The following is a 20,005-nucleotide window of genomic DNA, read 5'->3' on the forward strand; positions in this document are numbered from 1 at the left end:
AAGTAATGTCCGAATTCAGTCTTCACCATTGGGCAGAGCTAAGCACTATCGATGACTTTTGTAAAGGGCCTCTCGCAATGCGACCCGCCGATATAATTATTGGCGACCCCATGGTAAGAGACGCAACTTGTCACATAATAATGCATGAATGTTAAGCTAAATTCGGTGGTAGGCTGCTGATCGAATTACTTGTCCCATGGATGTTCTTCACCTTGTTAGAAATGTTTGTAAGCGACCATCGACTTATGCAAGCGCCTATTTGCCTTATAACAACACGGATATGGAGCGACTCCAGCAGTTCCGACAAAATATATATGAGATTATAGGGGAATATGGAACTTTTCACGAACATTTGGAGTCATTGTTGAACAGGCAAAACATGCTGAGCTGCCTTTATCGATATGCCGCATTGATATATCTGAATCGAACGGTATCCAATGTCTCCACATACTCTTTCTCGCACCGAAGGCTAGTGAGAGAGGGTATACTGTTGTTAAAAAACCTTGGGTCCTGCGAGAGTGCATGGCCGCTGTTTATCATAGCCTGCGAAGCCAATGAAGATTCACAGCGTCTCCAGATACTGTCCCTTCTTGCTGATACAAACCAAGAATTAGGGCATCGATCCAATCATATTCCTCTCATGCAGCAAATGATTGAAGCCATTTGGAATCAGAATGATCTAGCTATTGAGAACTATGTGGGATATAGCAAAATACTTGACGCTGTGGTCTCGACAGCACCCTCGTTGCCACTCTTTGCTTGAGAGACATGATACCAAAGATTATGAATTTCTATATTTAGCTAAAAGATCCTTGGCATACTTCTTTCAGTTGTTAATCACTGTTTGAAGATTCACACCCTTGTCTTCCAATCTTCTTCATAGTGGAATCCGAGCTCTTCTAGACTAGTTGCTTTATAACCATCCTTTTCAAATTTGAGCTTAGCTTGGGGAAAGATATGTTTTTGCCAAAAAGAAACGTCATTCCAAAATGGTGGCTCTTTCCCTTTGTGGTATGACCGCATCACCCAATCGTAAAGGTTGTTGATGTATAGACCATCGGATGATGACGTACGAAATATATGCAGGTGCTCGCCTTCGTCTTCGTCAAGCTTCTTAGCCCATTCTAGCATAGTGTTTTTCGAGGGGAGCTGAATATTGTTAGACCATACAGCCGAAAAGACAGCAGCTTGTGCCTCGGAAAGTGGCCATGGTGCAGTTTTGAGATTGAGTGCTGGGAAAACTAGGGTCGGGTGATCAATGCAGAATATATGCTTGTAAAGCCCATGCACGCCGCCGCCGGTCGTGATAAGCTTCTTGTTTAGATCGCGAAGAAAGGGATAGTCGTATAAGAATCCTGTGCAAAAGATAACGGCATCAATCTCGGTCTCTATTGTCCCATCCTTGAATTGAATTCCTCGTTGATCAACAAAAAATCGTTCAATTTCTGGAACTTCCTCACACGCCATATAGGCCAGCCGTGGTTGGGGCGTTGGTGACCTCACGGAGATCATTGTTTTTCGATGTGATACTCGGTTGATTTGGAGGGCGATATCGGTACCCGAGGCTCCATTGCCCACGACTATGGTCTTCTTATCTTTGAAGGACGTGGGCGAACGATAGTCGCGGGAGTGCGATATGACAGACGGGTATGCTTCCATGAATTCCTTGATGTTTTCAACGTCTGGAAAAAATGGGACCGAGTAGTGTCCTGTTGCAACAACTACAGCGTCGTACGTATCTCTTATGGTCTGGTTATCATGCGCAGATTTTGCCTCTAACGCCCAAGTGGTCCTGGTTCCTTCGCAAAGAGGTTCCAGTTGTGTTACCTGAACACCAAACTTGATTAGGCTCATCACCTCCTGAGCGTATGTAAGCAGATAGCCTTGGATGGCCTCGCGTGAAGGGAACAACAAGGTTCCTTTGGGAAATTGCTGATCAGAAAATCGCATCATCGGTATGGGGATGTTGGCATAAAGCTGGTCATAAATCGGCGACAGTGTGCTTGAGCTATCCCCAATGAAATTGTTCGCTAACCTGACTCTATCATCTTTGGGCATTGAGGTCAATTCAAGTGGATGCTTTGAGCAGTTCCATATGCCGCCAGTTTTTCTCTGTTGCTCAAATATGACAATAGAATCGAAAGAGTTTTGTGCTCTTAGGTATTTCGCAGCAGAGAGTCCACTAGGTCCGGCGCCTATAATTGCTATCTTCTTCACATGAAACTCTAACACCGCTGATGGCGACATATTTGACATGAGATTGAAGAGAGACGGGGAAGAAAGAGTCAGCCAATTGAAGAAATATAATTAGAATCCAATGAAGGTGATATTAATACGATTTGAATATATGAATCCAATGCAAAGTAGTAGACTGTCTTTTGACATCTCATGTTCTCAAAAGAGAGAGGTGATGTTTAAATACTTGGAAAGGCGCACTGAATTTGCGTGCCCCATTTATATCAACACGAGTCCACTGAGAAAGACTAAAGCGGTAAATATTAATGGATCGAGTAAGCAGCACACTGGTTTTTGGGGCGAGTAAGATTTTGCACACCAATAGTATAGCGCTATATCTGAAGCCACTGATAATGATTACTCTTCAGCCTCAGAAACACGTACTGAGATTTTCTATCGCCTGATCAAATTTCATCTTCCTTCTGAAGAGCGGGGGTGCTTTGTGAGCCAGAAGATAGCTGTAGAGCGTTAAATTCAGAATGACCCCACGCGAGCTGTTCTCATCAACAGTCACCCCGCGAGGTCGCTGAATGGATGATTAGAACCAGTCATCATCCCTGAATTATGACCTACATTAAGATTCAATCTTGATGTTGATCTACATTCATTTTCTCTAAGTATTGAGCACAGTGAAAGAATGAACGTCAAATTTGTCCTTTACTACCTAGGCAGATGTTGCCGAGCAAGTTCTAAACAGGGTTATACAATGGCTTCTGTTTAGCGGCAGGAAACTTAGCTGCACTTGATTGCTTGGCGAGCCACAGAGGACAGATCATCTGGCATTCGGACATCTATTCATCTAAACTAAGTTGGTAACGAACTACATGAGTAGTAATCTTTATGGCAGACTGGTGTTTGTGGATATCAAGGGTGTGCATCATCGTTGAGTAAGCCGGACGAATTCGGCTTTTGTTTTTCTTAAAAGGGATTGAGAGCAGTGGGAAAATCGCCTCTTATTTGCTAGATCGTAGGTAATATTCTTCAGCGGGGTGGCCCTTCACTGCATGGGTTGCAACTTCGTGATCATGAATAGAAGCATTTTTCGTTCCAAATTGAAGATACAGGCGCGCTGGTAATTTGACTGTGATAGCCTTACGTCAAAGTACTTCCAACCTTTGGAACATGAATATATCCCAATTTACATGGTCCCCAATACTTGTGAAGCGGGTATGAGTGATGAGAAACGTCGGCATTCTTAAACCGCAGGGCCTCTTTTGGTCATGAGATAAGGTATCCAATTGCCCGGTAACGGCCGCAAATTGTCAAGGACATCATGTTGCAGGTACCCAAGGCCAATAGCACCAAATAGACCGCTAATTTACTGAAACTTGATCACACGCTAGGGGGAACGATTTCTATCACTTGATTCGAAAGGCAATCAGGTATTCAATCGCGTAATGAGCAGTTTGCGTACCTCTCGGCTAAAAAGTCTGGCCAGATGGCAAAAACATCTTCGAAGTAATAAGCAAAAACTAATCTACGCTCCTCCCGAAAATGGAAACTTCCCACCGATATGATACCAAAGAAAAGAAGATTAAAAAGCTAAAGACAAAGAGAAAAAGGTCACATTATCCTGTGTTTTAGCAGGTAATTAAAAGTAAGCCATTATTTTTGTATAGGATAAACAGAATATTCCTCGACTTGCTGTAGCTCATAAGCAGCTATCCTACATTCGGACGAAGGCGTTTAGATCCTTCACTCATTGTATGTTCCGCTTTTCTCCCTTGTTGTTTTCGAATATTCACTCTTTGCTAGATCTCTGTCCTTTCAACGCAAATGAGTCAACGTCTGTGAACTAATCTCGAAGACCGTGAGGAAAGGGTTTCAGCTTAACGATATAAAAAAACGACATTAAACCCAATGGCTTCCAGGTGTAAAAAGAGAAGTTGTGATTCCTGGTTAATAGTGAGAGCAAATACGACTTGGAGCACCAGGAATAAAATATGCGGACACTTTAACGCTTAAACTAGCATTCCAAACTGCATGAGCTTCGTACAGACCAGGGAAGACAATATTGACAATATTGCTTGAAGTATCTGCGTTTGCAGTTGCACATGAGCCAAACCCTTAGCAACTATGCCGAGTGATATATGTAATAATTATTCCTTTATCCTATGCCGTCCTTTTCATAAATGTAATCCTTCAACAAGTTTTCTATACCTCTCAATCAATCTTTCGGCGGAACCACGCCTTTCCGCGGATAAGTGATACAGAACTTTAGCTCATGTCATATGAGACACCCCTGGGGGAATGCCGTCTTTCCTGGGGGAGGAAGTAATATTTATATCGACATGGGTTTAGCAGATAGAGTATCAGCCTGAACTGGCATCATCTAACTAATTGGCGTCTCGACATACGTCGGTGGACGCAAAACAGCACAGGGCCATGTCATCCAGAGATAGTCGAATATAAGTTGCGAAGCCAGCGAGATAATGACCAAATGGAGGATAGATCGCTTAATTCAATGGTGGCATTTCGAACTTAGCATTGCCAAACCGCCAGGTTGCAAGATCTGTTCCTGTACCACCTCACCCTCCTGTATCGGTTAAAAAGCAGGGTTGAGTTTGCTAGCACAACAGAATGAATGTTAACGGCGTTATTTTTCTATCCACAAGAGCTGTTCAACGTGTTCTTTCATGGTACGTTTCTTGACGGCCCGCATCTAGACATGGCTACTGACGCGCGTATGGATAGTTTGTAAGTGCTTAAGGCTGTTGACCTATATCAAAGGTAGACTAAGCAGTTACGCAATATTACCTCCTATCAGTATCTTTGGGCAATATATTAATGCTCAGCCGTAGAGTCGATATCGATTTGGCACTAACAATTATCCCTCAGCCACTCTAGAAAGTACGTTCCAACTTCATCCGGTTTCGCGAGCATACACCAATGACCAGCATCCAGTTCTTTCACTGTCAGGTGAGGTGCCAATCCAAGGGATTTAACAGCTTCAATTCCCTGTGCCCGACAAACAACGTCTTGTGTTCCCGCAAAGAATAAGTACGGCACATTGATTTTGTATCTCTCAGCCGGCAACCGCGAATCTTGCTCGTAAAAACGGCCATCTAGCAGCGATCGGTAGTAGCATAAAGACGATTCAAAGCCATCCCGTTTTATGCGATTGATGAAGTTTTCTCTCATTTGATTGGTCGCATAGTCTTGCACGGGTCCTTTCTTGTCCTGCTCCAGCCAGGTTTTGAGCCCATCTTTTGCACAAAGCGTATTCATCCATTCTATTGGTTCCGCGTGCAACGCTGTAAACAACGATTCAGCATGCTCGTTTAACAGTGCAGGTCCGGCAACCGGATCACTAAATAGTGCCCAGTACCAGCCTGTGAAATAGCCAATAGCTTGGATCATTGCCGGAGCCAGCTGATCCATCACAATTGGCCCTTGTGGTGGAGGAGATGCCGGAAAATTCAACATGATCAATCCAGAGCAACGCTCAGGATGAAAAACATAGAAGCGGTGAGCAAGACCCGCGCCCCAATCATGCCCACTACTAATAACCGTTTCAACATGCTCAGCATCTAGAACTTCAATAAAGTCGCCAGTCAATCCGGCTGAGTTAAAGACCTCCGGGTCAGTGGGTTTCGAGGTGTCGCCATGGCCTAAACAGTCCGGTATAATGACCCCATATCCTTGTGGAATAAGATAGCGTGTTGCAAGATCCTCCCACAGTGCCGCGTGATCCGGCCACCCATGAAGGAGAAGAATGGTCGGCTTCCCACTTGATGCTGTTGATGCATAATATGTGTAGGAAAAGCCCCGGGAGACCTTCGCAACCTTCTTTGTCAAAGTATCCATAGTGAGTTGACGTTTGTGTTTGTTGTAACCATAGGACACCTTTTGCTTAGGGACAAAAAGGGTGTTTCTTATCTCTTTTTGATGGAATTAAGCCCTCAAATTATGGCAAAGCTTCAATTTCTCGTCATCTTGGAAAGACGAAGAGGGGTTCAAGAGGTGTTAAAGGTACTAATTTAAAAATAGTATTAAAATATTACGTGATCCCATAGTTAAAGTAGAATACAGTATACCGAAAGAAGAATATGAATGCGAATGGTCGCGCGGTCAAGCCAGGCATCAATGCAACCTACACTCCAAAGATGAAACGCCGCTGCAATAGCCGTTAATCCTATCGCCCAATCACGAGGAGCCAAGTATGAGGCCCACGGACTCCAACTGGCTGGACTCTTCGCTTACTCCTCGTCATCCACGCGCCGTAAGTGAGCTGATTCAATTGCCTAGTGCGAAATCGACGCTTAGGTTGTGACAACAAGTATGTCTCTGCAACACATTTTGAGATCCAGCATTATCGGTTTTGAGATTAGAGTGGCGCCTAAGCGTCGTTTCTTTCGGAAATTTATTTCTTGGCAGGTAAAGTGACTCGAAACCGAATCAATAAAGTAATCCCTCATTCGACCATTTTGAATTATACAAGATGGTGAGAATCAGACCCCCTGAAACTGAATCCTCCGATAGGGAATATAGCTTGCTTAGCTTAGCTTAGGTGGGCATGCTTAACTCAAGTGGATAGACCAGGCATGGTTCAAATGCCAAACGCTCTTGAGTCCAACGCATAAATACTTGTGACTCCCCCCAAACAGTATCACGCAAAGTGAGAAATGTAACGACTACATTGGTTGAGCAAACCATTTCATTACGCTGGCTTTCATCAGTTGTTGATGCTGAATTGGGTTGTTTTCATTTAGAAATTTCTGATTCTATTTCAACGTTCACTTGACGAAATGGCAAACCTCGCTGCCGGGATTCACAAATTCCAAGGCTTGGATATCGAACTAACTTATACGGTGCGAGGATCTGGACCATATCTCGTTATTCAGGCAGCAGGATGGGGGATTTCTTCTCAGTATCTTCAAATTGGGCTTTCGCCTCTTGAGGCTCAATTTACCCTGATATACCTAGAGCCCCGCGGCTCAGGCCCCTCCGAGCGACCACAAGAAGACATGATGGGCACTTCCGATATGGCCGACGACGTCGAACATTTACGAAAGCACTTGGAATTTGAACAAATTGATTTGCTTGGTCATTCCAATGGAGGCACCATCGCCTTAGCGTATGCTGAGCGATACCCCGCCTCAGTCCGAAACTTGATCCTCGTCACACATTGGCTCGAAGGATACGATGACAGTCAAATTTGGCAACGCTTTCTGAATGAGAGAAGGGATAATCCTGCATTTTCAAAAGCTGTTGCGGCACTTGAAGCGGCCCAAACTCAGAAATTCCAGTCACAGGACGAGTGGTTTCAAAGCTTACGCGTGAGGTTGTCTTTCTATCCGGCCAACCCAGACAAAGATTACCCCGCCTTTGAGAAGGCAATGGGTGAGCCCTCATGGTGGGTTTACAAAGCTCAGGGTGCAGCCGACAAGATCAAGACCCTTGATCTCTATGCTGGGCTTGATAAAGTCAAGGCCCGTACGCTATGTTTGGGGTGTTCCGAGGATCCAATATGCTCAGAGAATGTCACTCGTCTTACAGCAGAGCACATTGCCGGCTCGCAGCTCGTCATTATTCCCGAGTGTGGGCATTTTCCATGGATTGAACAGCCAGATCAATTCTTCCCGGCTGTCACTGAGTTTCTGAAGTGATATTAGAAGTCAGTGCTAGTGCGGCGCATTCTTGAGAATACGCCGCATCCACATAACCCATCGCAACATAAGACAATGTTGATTTGGGGGATTTGAAGCCGTGCAGGACACTAAAACTGGTTTATTCACAAGCTGCAAGCAGCTGTGGAGCCGCTCGCATCAACCGATAGGGCGTCCCGAGGCACACAAGTGACTGACAGACGCAAGGTTGCAAGATGTCTTTAGAGAGTAGACTTTATTTCCTAAGCTTAAGATACACTCTCGTTGGCAAAGATGTCCTATTAAAATAGATGCCATTCAATTATGAATCCGATTTTCAAGAACTTTTTATCCCAGAGAATACTTTCGAGTATGTTCTGTTCTCTCATCTTGAGCAGTCCAGTATAACTATTGTGGCATGTTCATTAAAAGAGCAGCTTTTAACACATATCATCAAGGTTAACTCTCTGTTTCAACTCAATCTTCGAGTTAATCGGGCCAAGTTTGGCAATTGGGCTTGATAAACACTTACGCAACTAGAAACCGCTGAGGTTACTTGGGGCCAACTCAAAGTAAAAATCCCCGGCAACACCATAAGCTCTGCTGCACTGCAGTATGCTGCGTCCCACTGCTTGATTCCGGAGGATCTAATCTTATAGCTGGGTTTATTACAGTTCGCATTTGCTGCGAGTTCGCATTACCAACCAATTTTACTTAATTGCCTCGTAATGACGCTGGTTTATCTTAATTGAGGGAGCCAAACATGAAATCTGTGCTACCGTTGACGTCGTATATCGCCTCGGCTTTATGTGCTTCGTGCGGAGACACAACATCAGGGCCCTTTCAGCTTGAACTGCAGAGGCTCCATGTCGGGAGATAAAGACTAAACTTGAAGAGATATGGGAGCCGATCTAGTGACCACTTCCTTGCATTTCCCCGCGTTTTGACTAGATACGTGGGGAGCCGAGATGGTCTGTAGGCTTAGTTCAAGTTTATCAAGATCATGGAGTCCGAATCCGAAGCCGAAGCCGTTTCTGTGGACGGGCAAGATAACGAATCCTACGTCTACATACGTATATATGTGCGACATTAGAATTCTCATAGACGTAATGTCCTCCCAACCAACTTCTAGTCGTCATCTCTATCATAATCCAATTATAGCGCAGCTGTGTGGGCATGAGCCATGGCACCTCGAGACTCTCGCGAGAACCTGGAAGGTGTCGTGACAGAAGTAGAACATCAACATCATGTGGACGAAAAATCTCTTGAATATGATCCTGCACTCGCCAATGCAGCAGATACACAGCAATTAGGCGAGTTTAGGGTTGCTGTGCTCCCGACTAAAAGCTTTATCATACTGATGCGTTACATAGCAAGTATCGGTTACAAACAGGAACTTCAGCGCCATTATTCTAGTGTTCAAGTGTTTGCTATAGCATTTAGCATTATGGGACTTCTCCCTTCTATATCCGCAACATTATGGTTCTCCGTTCCCGCAGGTCCAGTTGGGATGGTTTGGGTAAGTGTACGTCTCAGCCGCCTTAGCCCTGCGTAGTTTGACAGAAATAGGGATGGTTCTCTGCGAGTGCTCTCATTTTCGTTGTTGGACTGGCAATTGTGAGTTTTACAGCATGTTGACCCCCGCTTCAGCCCTTCTAATATCGTTAGGCTGATCTCGGCTCTTCGCTCCCAACATCTGGCGGTCTCTATTGGTGGACACATTATTTCGCAGCTGAACGATATAAAAACCCGCTGAGTTTCCTTGTTGGATATAGCAACACAATAGGGTTAATTGGGGGCATCTGCTCAATAGATTGTAAGAGCAGAACTGTCATAAATCATTTTTACCAATCCAGCTAATTCCAGTCTAGATGGATTCGCATCTTTCATCGTCTCACTTGGCACCATCAGTAGTGATGGGGAATGGATCCCTAGCAGAGGCCAACTCTATGCGATATTCGTGGCAACGGTGCTCTGTCACGGTATACTGGCGACCTCTGCTGGGAGGGTCATGCATCATCTTCAGACTTGGTTTGTTGTCGCAAATTTTGCCTTGATTGTTGCAACAATTATCGCCTTGCCCGTCAGCATGCGATTACGCAACATCCCCATCAATTCAGGCAGCTACGTGTTCGGCTATTCGATAAATGAGACGACGTGGCCATCGGGGTGGGCCTTTATGCTATCATGGCTGTCTCCAATCTGGACAATTGGAGCATTTGACTCATGTGTGCATATGAGCGAGGAGGCCAAGAATCCAACAAAAGCAGTGCCGATCGGTATACTCGCCTCAATTGGAGGCTGCTGGATATTCGGCTTCCTTGTGACCGCGGTACTGGCTGCCTGCGCTGGTAATAACTTTGAGGATATTCTGGGCACACCTTTTGGCCAGCCAATAGCCCAGGTGAGCTTCTTCCAGATAATTCAACGGCTCAGATTTATCCTCGCTCTAACCGTCCAACGGCAGATCTACTACAATGCTCTAGGGAAGAGTGGCGCCCTGGGCTTTATGTCTGCTATTTCAATTTTACAGTTTTTCATGGGACTCAGCATTGTACGTTGGCATTCAAGGCAACCACCGTTTTTCTACATTTCCAACAAGCCGAACCCTCCTCCCCTTTCACACACACATGTATTGACATACGTATATATGTGTATAGTGAAGCTAACAGCTTTTGTCTAGGTTGTGGCAGCGTCCAGACAGACCTGGGCATTCTCTCGCGATGGGGCATTGCCATTTTCTTCATTCCTCAGACGGATAAGCAAAACATTCGGTTATCAGCCATTAAGAACAGTTTGGGCTACTTGTCTGACGGCGATCATTATTGGCCTACTATCCTTAATCAACAATGCGGCCGCAAACGTGCTTTTCTCGCTAGCAGCAGCCGGCAATAACGTTGCATGGGCAATTCCAATACTGTGCCGCATACTCTGGGGAAGAGAGAAATTTCGCCCAGGGCCGTTCTACACTGGCAAATTTAGTATTGCAATTTCAATTGCTGCTTTGGTGTACTTGATTTTTTCGACAATATTATGCATGTTCCCCACTGAAGGACCAAATCCTGATCGTAAGTCTCCCACTCAGATGTCATCAAGTTGGAGCAGAACCGTGCTAATATCACTGAAGCATCCGTCATGAATTACTCCGCAGTTGTGAACGGGACAGTGTGGGGAGGCGCATTGCTTTATTATTTTGTCTACGCCCATAAATGGTTCAAGGGTCCTAAGCACACCCTGGATGCCGTGGAAAATGAAGATGATATGATGTAGAACAGTCTTATTGCTCTGTTATCAGTATTTAAACCCCACCTTACTATTTGGTAGCTCAAAGGCTCTTCCTTAGCCGTCTCACGTATGTACGTTCCACTTGTATTTATTATATGTACTTTCGATGCGGTACAACAAAGCAGACGGATTTTTAGAGGGATGTCAATGTCTCCATTCTACTATACAAAGAACTCTATCTCTCGCATTTTTTGACAGTGATTCCGTCAACTTTCTTCACCCGCGTATGTGTTCATCAGATTGCTTTCCTCCGAAGATCATCATCAGAGGGTCATTATTGATGGAATGTAAAGCTCAATGACCTTCTAGGCTTTCACCTATTTGTTTCAACACTTATCATACGAGTATAGAAAGGTTATGAGCGATATGGCTACTAGCCCGTACTAAATTATGGCCTATCTACCGTACGGAGACATTGTAGCTTCGGCACATCTATCCGTCAAAAAGTGTTCTATATTTAAACAAAAAAGCTTTCACAACATATCATCTTCTGCAGGAAAAGGGTCGAGTAGTGCTTCCATCAGATGTTTCTCGAATCTATACCAAAGTTAGTCAGTCTGTCTTGTCTTTGGGGAATCAAGGATTATTTCACTTACAATATCAGTAATAGTGGCGTATGTACCAGCAACTAGAGCAACAACTCCAATTATAAACGCCAGTATGCTTCCAAGAGTAATGATAATATTCTTCCGTGAGAACCAATTTCCCTTGCAAAGTAATCGGAACCACATAATAGCGGGGATCCAGTAAGAAAATCCGGTGACAAAGAGTGCTGAAACAAGAGAGAGCAGGTCAGAAAAGATGGGTATAGCTTCGGCAATAACCCAAGCAATGATCGTCAAGACTGCTGCGAGGGAAATCCAGCAAGCCCAGCCCTTGGGAGTATTAACATATCGAATGATTGACTTCTTCCAGAGACGACCATGGATATATCGAAGCGCCACCGTCGAATTGATAGAACCGGAGATAAAAATAACTGGCAACGCGATGCCAAACGTAATTTTGGATATAAGAGGGCCAGACGACAGTAATGCGGGAGACTGGATGGACGGGCCGATGAATGCATAGCAGAGTGCGCCGGTCAGGGTATAGATAATGATTTGGGCAATACCAGATGCCCAGATCGACTTCATGAAGTCCTTGGGAGTATGCATCTCGTCCATGAATGAAAATTGGCCAATGGCAAAACTGAAAGCAAAAATAATGTTGCTTACTGCCACGAAAGCCTCAGAGAAAGTGACTCCTTCTCGAGGCCAGGTGGACCACTCAACGCCGGAAAGTCCGCCTGGGGAGTCTCGCGCTTTAATTCCAGTAGCGATAATAGTAATTCCAATAGCGGCAATGATTGATGCAAAGTCGATATATCCGAGAATAGCAATCTCAGTGAAGGAAGGTGGAATAGCCAGTATAAATAGGATGACTGCCGAAATAGCTGAAAAAGCAATGGAGCAGATGTGATTGCCATTCAAGGTGCCCAAAGCAATGCTGCCGGTTAGGGCGTGTGAGCCGACAGACATCACCAGCTCGAGAACCATGGCAGCACCAAACAATTCATAGCCAAATCTTCCAAACAAGAGTCTTCCAGCGTCAGCATAGTGAGAGACTTGAGGATAGGCCAATTTGACTTGTCCCACAAGGTAGCTTGTGAATATCGTAATTGATCCGAGTGTGATGGTAAGGAAAACGCCCGGGAACATTCCAAGAGTATGATAGGCCGCTGGTAAACTAAGAGCTCCCAAGGCAATAGCTTCAACAATAGTAACAATAGCCAGGCGTTTCCAGCCCAATCGGTGGAAATGCGCGTTGCCATCTGCGGCAATCTGTTTCAGTTGGCTGGCTTGCAATTCATCGCTCGTCTCTCCAAAGATGTCATTGTCGGTTGCAGGGTCTGAATCATCTCGCTGATTCTCATATTTACCGGCGCTACCCTTCGTAGAAGGCTGAGCGTAGGCTTCAGAATGCGCAGCGGCAATGTTGTCTGCCATATTGAAGACCCAGAAAATGGACTACCGCCTCAGTTGATGCCAAGTACTCGTATGCTTTTCCCACGAAAAGGAATTCACAAACACACGTCACTCAGAAGGAAGGGGCTGGCTGGTCAGGAGGGAAAACTCTGAAAGCCGAAGAATGGGGTTTTAAACTGTTGAACTAATGACATCGATAAGCTAGTGGGATATTCCTCAGGCAAGACCCATAGCTATGCCGAAAATCCGTCAAATCTGGGTGGATGTTGACAGTCGGTTGCTCGAACCACCCTGTCCGCTGATGCTCTCCACGAATCCATCCCGCAGCTTGCACGACCGTAGTATTAACATGCGTTCCCCCGCAATGCAAGATGCTTTGAGATTGATGCAAAACCTATCCACAGTATCCCTGATGTAATGGAGAAGCTTATAGATGCCACTGAGATTGGTGCCTCCCCAAAATAAGATGGTGTATTACAGCTTGTTTTGTGGCGGCAAGAAAATTTCTAGAAGCCTTCGAGTCATGTTCCACAAACGTAAAATTTTCCGAGTTGGTGGAGCACACTCCCGATGGCATGACTACTTGTACAAAGTGTAGTTTGCGGGACTATTAGTGGATGCTATTTGTCCAAGATTTACTCTTATACATAGATTTGGTAAAGTGAGATAAGAGGGGTGAACGGTCGTGTTCCATATTCTGCTCCAACTTGATGACTCGGCTGAACACCGAGAGATGCATGCGTGAGTTTCTGCTTATAGGGGCACTTACTACCAAGTTTCAAGCAACCCGCAATTGAACCAAAACCTATTCAACCTTATTAATGATACAATACATAGATCTAATGGATAGGAGCTCAGAACTGTAAACCCATGCCGCGCCCTGTGAAAGACCTTTGACGTGCGTTCTGCTTACTTGCACATTGTGGTTAAGTGTAAGGATAAGAATGGGGCATTCAAGGCATCTAGTTAAAGACAAGTGCACGAAGGGTGAACATGATTGGTTAAAGAGTGAGGCAAAGGGCGCGCTTGAGGGAATGCCGACGCTAATGAGTGCACGAGCCGGAGCGAGAGAAATTTTATCTCACGCCTTAACCCGGAAATACGCGGCATTGGGTGGATTGTGTTTCCTGTTGGGACTCTCAATGCACAGAAGAAACCCAAGAAAACGATGGAGGGAAGGCTTAAAACACCGCAAACCGCGCAGTCAATCTGTTGATTTCCTTACGCCATTTTGGCCAGGTTAAACACGGCGTAGACTGATTTCATGTATTGGTACACAGCGTTTCTCTTTGAACCTCACTAAGTCGCTGTGCTTTGATGCAGCAGTAGTCTTGCTTTGCCGCATCTATTCACCTCCTTACTTATAAAACTACCCCATGAATCCAAATGGCTGGAGCCGATCAGCATCACCCTATGGCAGTTTTTATTTACTACCTACTAGATCCAGTTTCTTATTATAACCTTAGCTGAACTAGTTCTAGAAGCTGGCATTGAACCAGTCGTTGTACACCTCGATGAAGCACTCTACGGGCATAAGCGATCGGGATGTGAGTGATTTGGCACCCTTGAGTTGACAGTGGAAGATATATGAATGACGCTGTTGTCCCCCGACCCCTGTATCTTTTAAAGCAATAACCTGATTGTAGGCGTTTATGTTAACAATATTGAAATGACTGCAGAGGATCGTGAAGTCGCCTCTGGAAGGTTACTAGAACGTTGCCTACACGCTTTCTATGCAAGGACATGGATTCATATTAATACCCTCTTGGTCCGAGGATCAACAAGATAACTATGTCTATTATTATTAGTCAAATGGTCTATGTGGAACGCATCCTAAACTGTTTTGACATGGGGACACCTCGGCGTATCGGAACGCTTTAGTCTAGGCTGCTCTCCACTCTGTGTAGTTATCTCCTCTATGTAGTTATCTCCTCTATGTAGTTATCTCCTCTATGTAGTTATCTCCTCTATGTAGTTATCTCCTCTACTAGTCAGTTGAGGTAAACTGAATGGGTTGAGTTTAAATGTGAAGTTCGACACCTTAACATCAATGCGGCTTATAGTTGGGGTGGTTAAAACGGCGTTGTTACTGCGATGCTGTTGATAAGATTGTGGATAATATTCGTTAGTATTGTATTTTTCTGAAAGAGGTCAAGAAGGCGAGGGTGTTTAAGTTGGTAAAGCTTCTGGACGTATATTAAGCTGTAACGAGTTTAATGATAAATGACTTTGTTAGTCTATCTAGAGGTTAAGGTTAACTATAACTACCTAGTTATATAATTATCTCTGCTTATGTAGCGTTGATATATATATGTTGTTAATGGCAGTGTTCCTTAATAATATATAGCATCTCCATTCAATGCATATATTCATTTCCGGCCATTGCTCCTTACTTCAGGTCCCAATCGCTTTCTTTTTGAGAGCATGCATTACCAAATCAACAAATTGGCGTTTTGCGTCGACGTCGACGGTTCATTCATGATTTATATAAAGAACAGACCGCGTTTAGTTATACTGATCAAAGTCAAGCGCAGAAAATGGTATCTCCGAAAGATATTCTAACTAAAGTCACAGGTGCTAGGGATAAGTGATCTCAATCCAGGGTAGTAGCAACCTGAAGCAACAAGAAACTCTTGTAACATGGTCTTTAAATTTTACTTGCTCAAGTCACGTCAAACTTACAGCTCTTCAACTACTGTGGCAAAGTGCCTTCGCAGCCCATATCACAACATATGTTGCTTTGATAGCATGGTAGGTTACTGAGAAGAGTAACTCATTGGTCATTTTTTCTTTTTCAAGACGCTATCTGTATTTCATTATGGCGTTAGAACCTTGGCTCTTAAGCCTGTATATAACACATGCCGCACTGACAACTGCAGGTTGCCGATTGCATTTATAATACTTTGCTTTGACTGGATGAAAGACGTCATGATTCATTTAAGAATACTGGTATTCCGTAGTAGGTTATCCTCATATTATGTATAAACCTTCTGGTTCTTCTATCTGTTTATAACCATAGCTGCGATAAAACAATCGCCGAGCTGAAAACTTTTAAATATCAACGCTTGGGTATATGATGGCCACCCGACTTCCCGTCGTAAAAAATGACAGTAAAGGAAAATAATAATAATAACAATAATGAAGCCGAAAAAAACAATTAATCTTTTGAAACACCACAGCTCTTAGGGTCGGTGTCACACGTGCATGCTGATGGTGCGTAAACCCAGCCGGTTAGACGACTATATCTCTGTTAGTTACCTCGATGGTCCAAGCGATGCCTTCAATATGAACTTACTTGGCGATATCGCTGGCATAGCAATGAGTAGCAATGTTGCTCTGCAAGTTACCAGTTTTTGAGATAGAACCAGAGTTGTAGATGCGAGCAGCGCGGTAGTAGTCAGAGACATCACCATTGCCAGACGTGTTGATACAGTGAGCGAGACCATCACCCGAGGTGGTGCCAGCGGTGCCCTCCCTAATCATTTCATGAATTGTCGCCACTGGGCATGGTGTCGTAAGCTTCTTATTATCATTGCAAGAGGCTTTGCCGTTGTGATTTTGCATAACGCCAGGGTTGCGGACGCCGAGATCAGTCGTATTCACCCGCACGCAACCATGCGACTCTTGCATAATCACAGCCAAAATAAGGCGATGGTCGACGCCGGTAGCATCAGATGCGGTTTGAATCCCGTCCCAGATAGCTTGCTGCATTTTACAACGATTAGATGAGACTATCAAGCAAATTTGGACTGTCAACGTACCACTTCATCAATATCATTGTTGGGAAGTCGCCAGTTCAGATATTGACAGGCGACATACATTTGAAGCTTGTAGCTGTTGAACCTGTCCTAGTGTGAGCTTGCTGGCCATGCAATTATTGCGTGAATCAAGACTTACATGTCCTCAAATGAAACCCATTTATCTTTGGAGGGCCATCCGGCAGCGACAGATCCGTTGCCAAGATAGAGATGATACCAGTCAGTTCCATTGCCAACGCCGTCCTCGATGTTGCTATTATCAAAGCGGGCAAGGTTTTTGTTGGTGACCTTTCCTCCAGTCGCACGAGCTGCGATTTGACCACTGTTGGAAGAGCGAGGAGAAAGGCCGGCAAGAGAAGTCAGGTATGAGGGAAGAGCGGCCGCGAGGGCTACACCCGCTACAAGCGAAGAGATAGAAAGCTGGAAGTTTTATTTAGTACAACCACATGTTAGGAGCCCTAAGAGTCTTTCTTACCTTGACCATGATGAATGTCGGAAGTTGGAATAAAGTATAGCTACCCGAAAGAAGAAGGAAAGAATGGATGAATAGAGAGATGGTGCTTCACAGGATCTAGGGCTGCTGCTATCCTAGTATATCTATAATTCTGGGGGACATGGAGCCTTATGCATGGGAAAGCCGCTAGATATATAGTGGTAGTAATATGATTATATATTTAGATATTTCATGGCTCAGCAGTGACTCCATCTTCCTTTTCCGGTCATATTTTGTATGCGACAGGCGATAACCTAGTTCCTTCGTGGCTTCACTCAACTGCAGCTTACTGCTTTGCGCTATCAATAGTTCATACCAGGGATAGGAATCCATCCAGCCCTGCACCAATCTACTTATAGGCATCTTGGACCCTTGGCACTAGAGCCTCAAGTTGCTTATGCCTAGGGTGTGTGATAGGTTCAAGTTCAGAGCTAGACCTAATCCTGTGACCTGGCCGAGAGGGTTTACGAGCTACGAGTCTTCGTGTTTTTCAACAGCCCACCCAGAACCCCTAGCATCTCCCCTCTGCTAATTTTAATCTTTGCCATGCGAGTTTGCCTTCACTGGCTTGATCCACGCGGGCAACATGCTTTACGTGTATATAAAATAGTATGACAGCGAAGACTTGCAAATACTAGATTTGGCCGCGCCAGGAACAGCCCTACAGACGAGAAGCGTCACTCCAAAGATTCACGTCCGAAGGTACAGGTGCTTTCTACAGGTGCCGGTGCTCAACCTATATCGCCAAAGGGACAGTTGTCCTGTAGGAGAAGTGTATCTGCGTTACTGCCTGACCAAAGTCTGAAAATATCTCGGAAACGCTTTTGGGTTGATGGAGAGTCCAGGGGTAGCCATGACAGAACTCAACACGAGTCCCACCAGCTTCTTTTCATGCCTCTCCGCTCTTCACTGCGAAGTATATCCGACGCCGTCCTTTCTTAGCCTATCCGTCAAGGCTCCGTCCGCTGCTAATTTCAGCCCAAGCTAGGCACCTGCAGGGGTAGCTTTCTTGCAAACTTCATTGACGCATCAATCAGCGGTGAGATTCGCTCTTGGCGCGAAGAAACGCTCCGTGCCGGCGTGAGGCTGAGCATCACGGGCGAAACAACAAGCCACATTTGGTTCATTCGGTGCCGCCTCGTGCCTGACGATCGGCCATAGACGCACACTAGAGTTTGAGTTGAGTTAACGTTACCGCCAGCGCAAAGTCAGTCGTCTAAGCTTTGGAATCACCGCCCGGCCACTGTGATTCTCGAAGAAGCGTCGAATACGGCATGTGTATGCACCAAGCACGGGGAGATACAGTCCTCCAGGTAATACGGAACAGACGGCCTTTTGAAATAGCGCAGGCCCCACAGGCATGGCAGTCTGAGAGATACTTCATGCTCCGTAGTAAGACGTACGAGCACTATTACTGTTAATCGTCTCTTGGCCTTCACAAGAAACTACTCGTACGCCATTCTCTACAGCTTGGCATCGTGCTTGGCGCTTCCGTTGGTGGCCAAATGGTCGGCTATAGCAGCCGCCGTGCTTCATATAGAGTAGAGCAACAGGCTGTGTGCGCAGTCAGTCGCTGACCACGTCGATGGCGATGACTGGGCGCTCATTTGGAACGCGGGAAAGGTTGGTCAGCAATAATATATATGGAAAGCCCAACTGCAGCCGCACCATCGCCAATGCGGGCAACTTTTGCTGCGGCCACTGCTAGTGTATTTGTGAGGATCGTCTAAGCCAAGTGACTGCTTATTCTCTGTTACTACAGCAGGTGATTCGCGCGACCAATTCCGGAGCAATAACGTGGCACCAAAGAGAAGCGACGCCGTCAATTTCGTAATCTATGGGTGATCTTGGTCTGATGTGGATGAATGGGACAACAGCAGCAGTCTCAACAAAGGAATCATTTCACCCAAATGAGTGAGGCTGCCATAATGGCACCTACCTACAGGGTAATGGATATCGCTACGAAAAAAATTTCTCTTTTCGCGTTCTGACTGTTGTTCAAAAAAAAAAATGGAGAATATTAACTAATGATTTAAATCAAGCTAGGGCTTGGGTATTATGCCGTCGTTTTGAGTATCGTGGCGGACGAATGAGACTTTTTTTTTTGAGGCCGGAATTTTTGGCGGATTGAAAATGGGCTTACTTGGGGGGATTTCGGTCATCACCTTCCATAGTTACCTGATAGTGCTCGACAAAGGTCGCCTGGGATGAATGGATTATCTTTTTTCCCCCATCTTAAATGGGTCTCAGGGGAAACACAAATAACGCTGGTCTAGGACATCGTCCTGTACTCAAGGGCGCCCATTTACACTATTGAGAAGCAACGCAGTTGTAGGTTACGTATATTTATTAACAGTTGGATAGACGTCTACTAGTTGTTCCAGTATCATATCTTCAATGTCAATCAACCTTGTCGCCATTTTTACAAACCACCTAAATAGTACTTCTTGCACGGAGTGAATGAGACTCACTGGTTGCTGCTTGAATACTCATATAGGACTGAATCCATTTTTGATCGCCTTTATGTCAACTATTGCTTATTCAAATTTACCGCCCATCAGCACCAACGTTAGAAAAACAGCAATCGATATTGGCGAAAGCATAAAGTGAGCTAATGGAAGCTCGCACCAAGTAGATGTAAGCAATTATTGAAACTTTGGCCGGATGCTGTGGGAAATTGCA

At 45.0% G+C, this 20,005-nt stretch overlaps 6 protein-coding genes across 6 annotated transcripts; 2 read left to right on the forward strand and 4 right to left on the reverse strand.

The window, feature by feature from the left end:
* Positions 1–852: 852 nt before the first annotated feature.
* Triagg1_8422 (uncharacterized protein) lies at positions 853–2,058 on the reverse strand (the record flags this gene model as incomplete). Its single annotated transcript, XM_062903267.1, has 1 exon — positions 853–2,058. The coding sequence occupies one exon, from the start codon at positions 2,056–2,058 to the stop codon at positions 853–855; it is 1,206 nt and encodes a 401-aa protein (XP_062752615.1).
* A 2,997-nt stretch (positions 2,059–5,055) lies between these two features.
* Triagg1_8423 (uncharacterized protein) lies at positions 5,056–6,042 on the reverse strand (the record flags this gene model as incomplete). Its single annotated transcript, XM_062903268.1, has 1 exon — positions 5,056–6,042. One exon carries the CDS (start codon positions 6,040–6,042, stop codon positions 5,056–5,058), a length of 987 nt encoding a protein of 328 aa, XP_062752616.1.
* Positions 6,043–6,983: 941 nt separating this feature from the next.
* Positions 6,984–7,844, forward strand: Triagg1_8424 (uncharacterized protein; the record flags this gene model as incomplete). Its single annotated transcript, XM_062903269.1, has 1 exon — positions 6,984–7,844. The coding sequence occupies one exon, from the start codon at positions 6,984–6,986 to the stop codon at positions 7,842–7,844; it is 861 nt and encodes a 286-aa protein (XP_062752617.1).
* A 1,162-nt stretch (positions 7,845–9,006) lies between these two features.
* Triagg1_8425 (uncharacterized protein) lies at positions 9,007–11,093 on the forward strand (the record flags this gene model as incomplete). The annotated part of the gene is made up of 6 exons (XM_062903270.1): positions 9,007–9,342; positions 9,393–9,440; positions 9,492–9,639; positions 9,695–10,377; positions 10,507–10,891; positions 10,951–11,093. The coding sequence occupies 6 exons, from the start codon at positions 9,007–9,009 to the stop codon at positions 11,091–11,093; spliced, it is 1,743 nt and encodes a 580-aa protein (XP_062752618.1).
* Positions 11,094–11,591: 498 nt separating this feature from the next.
* Triagg1_8426 (uncharacterized protein) lies at positions 11,592–13,093 on the reverse strand (the record flags this gene model as incomplete). Its single annotated transcript, XM_062903271.1, has 2 exons — positions 11,592–11,645; positions 11,705–13,093. 2 exons carry the CDS (start codon positions 13,091–13,093, stop codon positions 11,592–11,594), a joined length of 1,443 nt encoding a protein of 480 aa, XP_062752619.1.
* A 3,136-nt stretch (positions 13,094–16,229) lies between these two features.
* On the reverse strand, positions 16,230–17,314 carry Triagg1_8427 (uncharacterized protein; the record flags this gene model as incomplete). Its single annotated transcript, XM_062903272.1, has 5 exons — positions 16,230–16,311; positions 16,368–16,777; positions 16,834–16,915; positions 16,970–17,250; positions 17,306–17,314. The coding sequence occupies 5 exons, from the start codon at positions 17,312–17,314 to the stop codon at positions 16,230–16,232; spliced, it is 864 nt and encodes a 287-aa protein (XP_062752620.1).
* Positions 17,315–20,005: the final 2,691 nt, after the last annotated feature.

This window comes from Trichoderma aggressivum (genome assembly GCF_033847375.1).
Source record: "Trichoderma aggressivum f. europaeum strain CBS 100526 chromosome Unknown scaffold_041, whole genome shotgun sequence".
In the NCBI taxonomy this organism is placed as follows: Eukaryota; Fungi; Ascomycota; class Sordariomycetes; order Hypocreales; family Hypocreaceae; genus Trichoderma; species Trichoderma aggressivum.